At 36.2% G+C, this 4,716-nt stretch overlaps 1 protein-coding gene across 1 annotated transcript in view; it reads left to right on the plus strand.

Moving 5' to 3' along the window:
- LOC127672118 (methyl-CpG-binding domain protein 3-like 2B) overlaps positions 1-4,716 on the plus strand; it is a 13,222-nt gene continuing 8,506 nt past the window's right edge. The window contains exon 1 of the mRNA XM_052167319.1: positions 1-83. Coding sequence (XP_052023279.1) covers positions 1-83 — 83 coding nt within the window. The remainder of the gene's footprint in view (positions 84-4,716) is intronic.

Below are 4,716 nucleotides of genomic sequence, written 5' to 3' on the forward strand. Positions count from 1 at the left end.
ATGTCAACTACCGGACAACAGAGAAACCCCGGAAAAAGGAAGACCCCGCAGACTGCATCGCTCCTGCGTTGCTGGAGGGGCAGGTAAGTGGCCAAACATTGTCGTCCGATTGTCATAGGGAAACAATTATTAAACGAGGCTAAAGAGGCATGTTTCATAGGAGGAATCAAGCATTAATTCAGGGAGAGAGGACTAAGAGTTAAGAACAAAGGGTTTAATTAAGTTCTTTTGTTTTGTCGATGATAAATGTCATTGGTTAATTTTAAGTGGACCTGATATTCACCCGCTAACTTGAGATAAGGGTGGTAAGGAAATTAATAAGATTCTGAAAACCGGTAAACCGGTGTCTGATACATTCTTTAGTTACTGGGGGCTCATTCAGAGTGCGAACGAGGACCTTAAAGGAGCTACAAGGAACAAATGGTCACTCTAACTTCAAGATTTATTTCAAAGACAAATGCCTAGAAAAAGCCAGAGCCAAAACAAGCCCCTTGATTTTAACATTTTAGAAGAATTAAAGTTCACAGTCACAGCCTATGGGTGGACTGCTCCCTTCACTTTGGCACTTAGAATCTTCTCCTGAGGGCTGGCTGACACCTGAGGAATTTATCCAGCTGGCCCCAGCTGAGCTTTCTCTGAGAGAGAAATTTTTCTTTGGAAGTCAGAGGCTGCTGAGAGAGATCAAAAGCAAAAACCACTCACGGGCAGCATGTAAGATCTGGACTGCAGAGAAATTCCTGGGCTCTCCTCCCCTCCCACCTCTCTCCACAGGTATGTGTGTTCAGTTAGGCATCCCTCTTCCCCCTTGTTAAATCTTAAACAAGAGAAAAAGCAGGTTTCAGAAAAGCAGTTTTCCTATGTGTAGGACACAGTATCAAAAAAAAAAAAATCGTTGGAAAACAGGAGATGGTTTTGTTTTCTCTCTGAAACCTACTGGAGATCTCCTTAGTTTGGGTTAAGATATTTGGATCTCTTTGGGACATCAAGTTCCCTTGCTATCTGTTGTTTGTCTTTGGTGCACCAAAACTTGTTCATATGTGTGTCAATTTGTGTTGTCCATTGTTTTGTTTGGCTGAATGATTGGTTGTTTTTATGTTTTATGTAAAAAAAGTGGTAAAAAGGTGTTATCTTGCTGGCAGTCCTGCCAATTGCAGTTTACACAGAGGAGGCTAATTTGAGGTGCCTCACATTCTAAGGTAGGAGTCAAACACAGCTGGAGAAAAAGCTGCTTCTTTAAGAGCCAGCAGCTGGACAAGTGGAAATGGTTAATTCTCCTAGAAAATTTTCTATCATGATGATGATTGGGTTCAAAATGCTTTATTCCCCTGAAGTTACAGCTAGAAAAAAAAAAAATATATATATATATGGTTTAAATTTATTTATGAGATTTGTATGATCGCTTCATTTTTATTTTGGTCTTAATGGTATAAGGTTTTACATATCTTGACTATAGAGTTATAAATTCATTGGTTATGATTTAAAAGGTATAGGGTTATTAAGAAAAGGTTAGTTTAAAACTGGTGATTCAGTGTCAGAGCCATCTTAACTAGCTACATGTGGCATGATGCAACACAGGAAATGCAGGCCTCTAAGATGCTTCTAAATTGGCATGGTGTTTTGTGTGAATCTTGGCCTGGAGATTGGACTTATAAAAAATAAGATTTAAAATAATGTCTCTTCAATAAGTTACACTGTCATACATTCAAACACAAGATAATGGACAAACTTTGCAATATGAAAATAATGTGTTTGCCATTAATTTTAAGGAGAAAAGATTGTTTAAAACTGGGTTTTGCTTTCAAAAAGTTGTAGTTATACTTTGATATTACAGGTCCCTTTTGTTATTTGACCTCCATACAATGGGGTCTGGTTACAGGCTACTCCTTGCAGGACCAGTGGGTGTAGGTCTGGCCTTAGAGATAACAAACTCAGATCAGGAGATTTACATCTGAGTTAATACAAAGCTCAAAGCTGCTCAAAGCTGCAGAGGCTTGAGAGATGCAGTTTTGTTTGCAGGCCTCACTTAGAGAGATTCTGGCCAAAAGAACATTTTTAATAGATTCATACAGATGTGGTCCAAAATAAAGTTCAAACTTAGATCTGTAAAAGGTAATAAAGCTATGTAAAAATTATGAAGGCATTAAAATTTGGCCTGCCTACTACATACAAAACTATTATAGATTTTAAAAGATGTTTTTTGCTTTGTGAATATTGATAATTAGAAAAGCATTTACTTCTAACTTTAAAGGAGCATAAGCTAACTTTAAAAAACCAATAAAAGATTTTCATTAGAAAGTTATTCCTCAAGAAATGGCTTGCTCTTAACAATGGGCTTTTAAATTTTTTAAGAAAATGATTTTCAAAAGGTGTTAAGGTAAATTTTTTGGCTAAGACACTGCTTTAAGTTTGTCATTTAAGCCTCTGATGTTCTCAAGATAGATGCAAAATAAATACTGAGAGACATAACGTAGAGAAAGCTACCATAAGTATTTGTCAACAGTTTATGATATATGCTCACTTCCATTCCTTAACAAAGAGAACATTAATATAAAATCTCTCCAAATAAGGTTTTGACAACCTCCAATAAAGATCTGATGTAATAATAAAGTGTTACAAAATAAAATCATAAAAATATTTTTAAAAGAAATGTTTTAAGAGCATGATGAAATGTTTCTTCCTTATTTTAAACAGAAATCAAATTATTATTAATTGTTAATCTATTACATGACAAGCCTTTTTGACAAAATTAATAATTGTTATCTAAAAGAGAAATTGTTAAAAATTTGCCTCTATAAATGTTTTTATATTGTTATAGATTTATACATGCATCCTATAAAAATTCATCTACTATGGGAGTAAAGCTCATATAATTCGATCACATGTTTATTCTTTTGAGTGTTCCCTTGCTTCAGCACAGATAATTGAATTGGGTGCTGTAGCTGTTCTTTTTAAAATGTTAAAAATCAAACTTTTATTTATATATTAATAATATACATATATAGCTCATGGCTTACAATTGCTTGAAATTGTTTCTTTTTAATGCTACTAATTCTTAACTTTTACAATTATTTATACAAATACAATTCAAAAAATTAATCAAAAAATATACATACGACTATTGACAGTTTTTCAAGCTTTCTAGTTATAACTGTTTTAACATAAAAAACAAAATATAAAATAAAATTAGTCATTACATATGTTATTTTTAATACTAAAAGTTCTAAATCAGATAAAAACAAATATTATAACTGATTATTATAGTCAGTCATTGAGATGTCTTATTAACAATTTGATATTAGTCATATTACTGAGATTCCTCATAATTTGCAAAGACAAGATAGTATAGAACAAGCCCATAGAACTTTACAAGAATATTTTTATAATAAAAGAAGGGAGAATCACATCTCTATATACCACAAAAAAAATTTAAAATTTTAATGCTAGGGATCTCTCTGAGTGTAGAGAGGAGGGCATGCTTGTGTTTTTTCTGCAGGATGCCGAAGGAACATGCTAGCTGCCAGAGTATGCTAATGCTGAGACAAAGAATGATGCTGATTATAATCATTGAAAATGGCCACAGCCCTCAACACCTTTGGATGCTTCTTACTAATGCTGATACCACAGATAACTATGGACTCAACATCCCTCTTTGCATGGCAATTTTATTTAGCTGAAGATTAAACAAATTATAAACAGATCAAAGGGGAGATATTGGCTACTGCTGATTATCCCCCTTCAGGGTGTCAAAAGGCCATATATTTAAATTTTACAGATTTCAAGTGTAGAGCAGATAGAATGTGGCCTGCCATTTATTTTCTTTAAGACATCCACAGGCATTGCCTCCCTTGTTACCTCGCAACAGAATCGACAACAATATTATTTACTTAGTGCTGCCATTGATAAGGACCTGGCCGAACTCAGAGATGGTTTAGCCAATTTAAAAGATTCTGTTGCCTCCTTATCAGAAGTAGTATTACAAAATAGGAAAGGACTTGATCTGCTCTTCCTACAATAGGGAGGACTTTGCGCAGCCTTAAGGGAAGAATGCTGTGTTTATGTGGACAAGACAGGACTGGTAGATGACAGTCTGAGGAGAGGAAAAGAGAGTATAGAGAAACACAAAAGAGAACGAGAACAGCAGGAGTCTTGGTATAAAAATTGGTTCTCCACGACCCCATGGCTTTCCACCCTACTACCTTCTATTCTAGGACCCCTCATAGGGTTATTACTGTTAATCTCCTTTGGTCCCTGGGCTTTTCAATGATTAACCCACTTCATTAAATCACAAATAGATTCCACCCTACCCAAGAATTATGTCTCAGTACAGTATCATCCACTGGACACCGGAAATGATGGACCCGGAGAGACAAGACAGCTCAGCAGAAACAACCGCAGTGCCCGCCAAGCAGAGGCTCAATTTCAATAAGCTCCTTTAATGAGGCTCTGTTTGGCTTCCACTTATTCATCCCTGGGCTTATCTGGAGGGGGAGCTGACCCAAGGTAGCCATCTTAAGGAAGGGCAACTTCCTCTATCCCCTGACCAACCTAAGACAAGGGACTTTGAGGATGACAAGGTAACCCTACGACGGGTAAGGCTGGGGATAGGGAGGTCGATCCTAAGACAGAGACGGCTACACAGTCTGGCCCCCTTGCCCAGTATTTCTGCCCAGACCTTACCACTTCTAATATAAGGAAAGGGAGGAAATGTGGGAAGCC

This window comes from Apodemus sylvaticus, chromosome 21, assembly GCF_947179515.1.
Source record: "Apodemus sylvaticus chromosome 21, mApoSyl1.1, whole genome shotgun sequence".
Classification (NCBI taxonomy): domain Eukaryota; kingdom Metazoa; phylum Chordata; class Mammalia; order Rodentia; family Muridae; genus Apodemus; species Apodemus sylvaticus.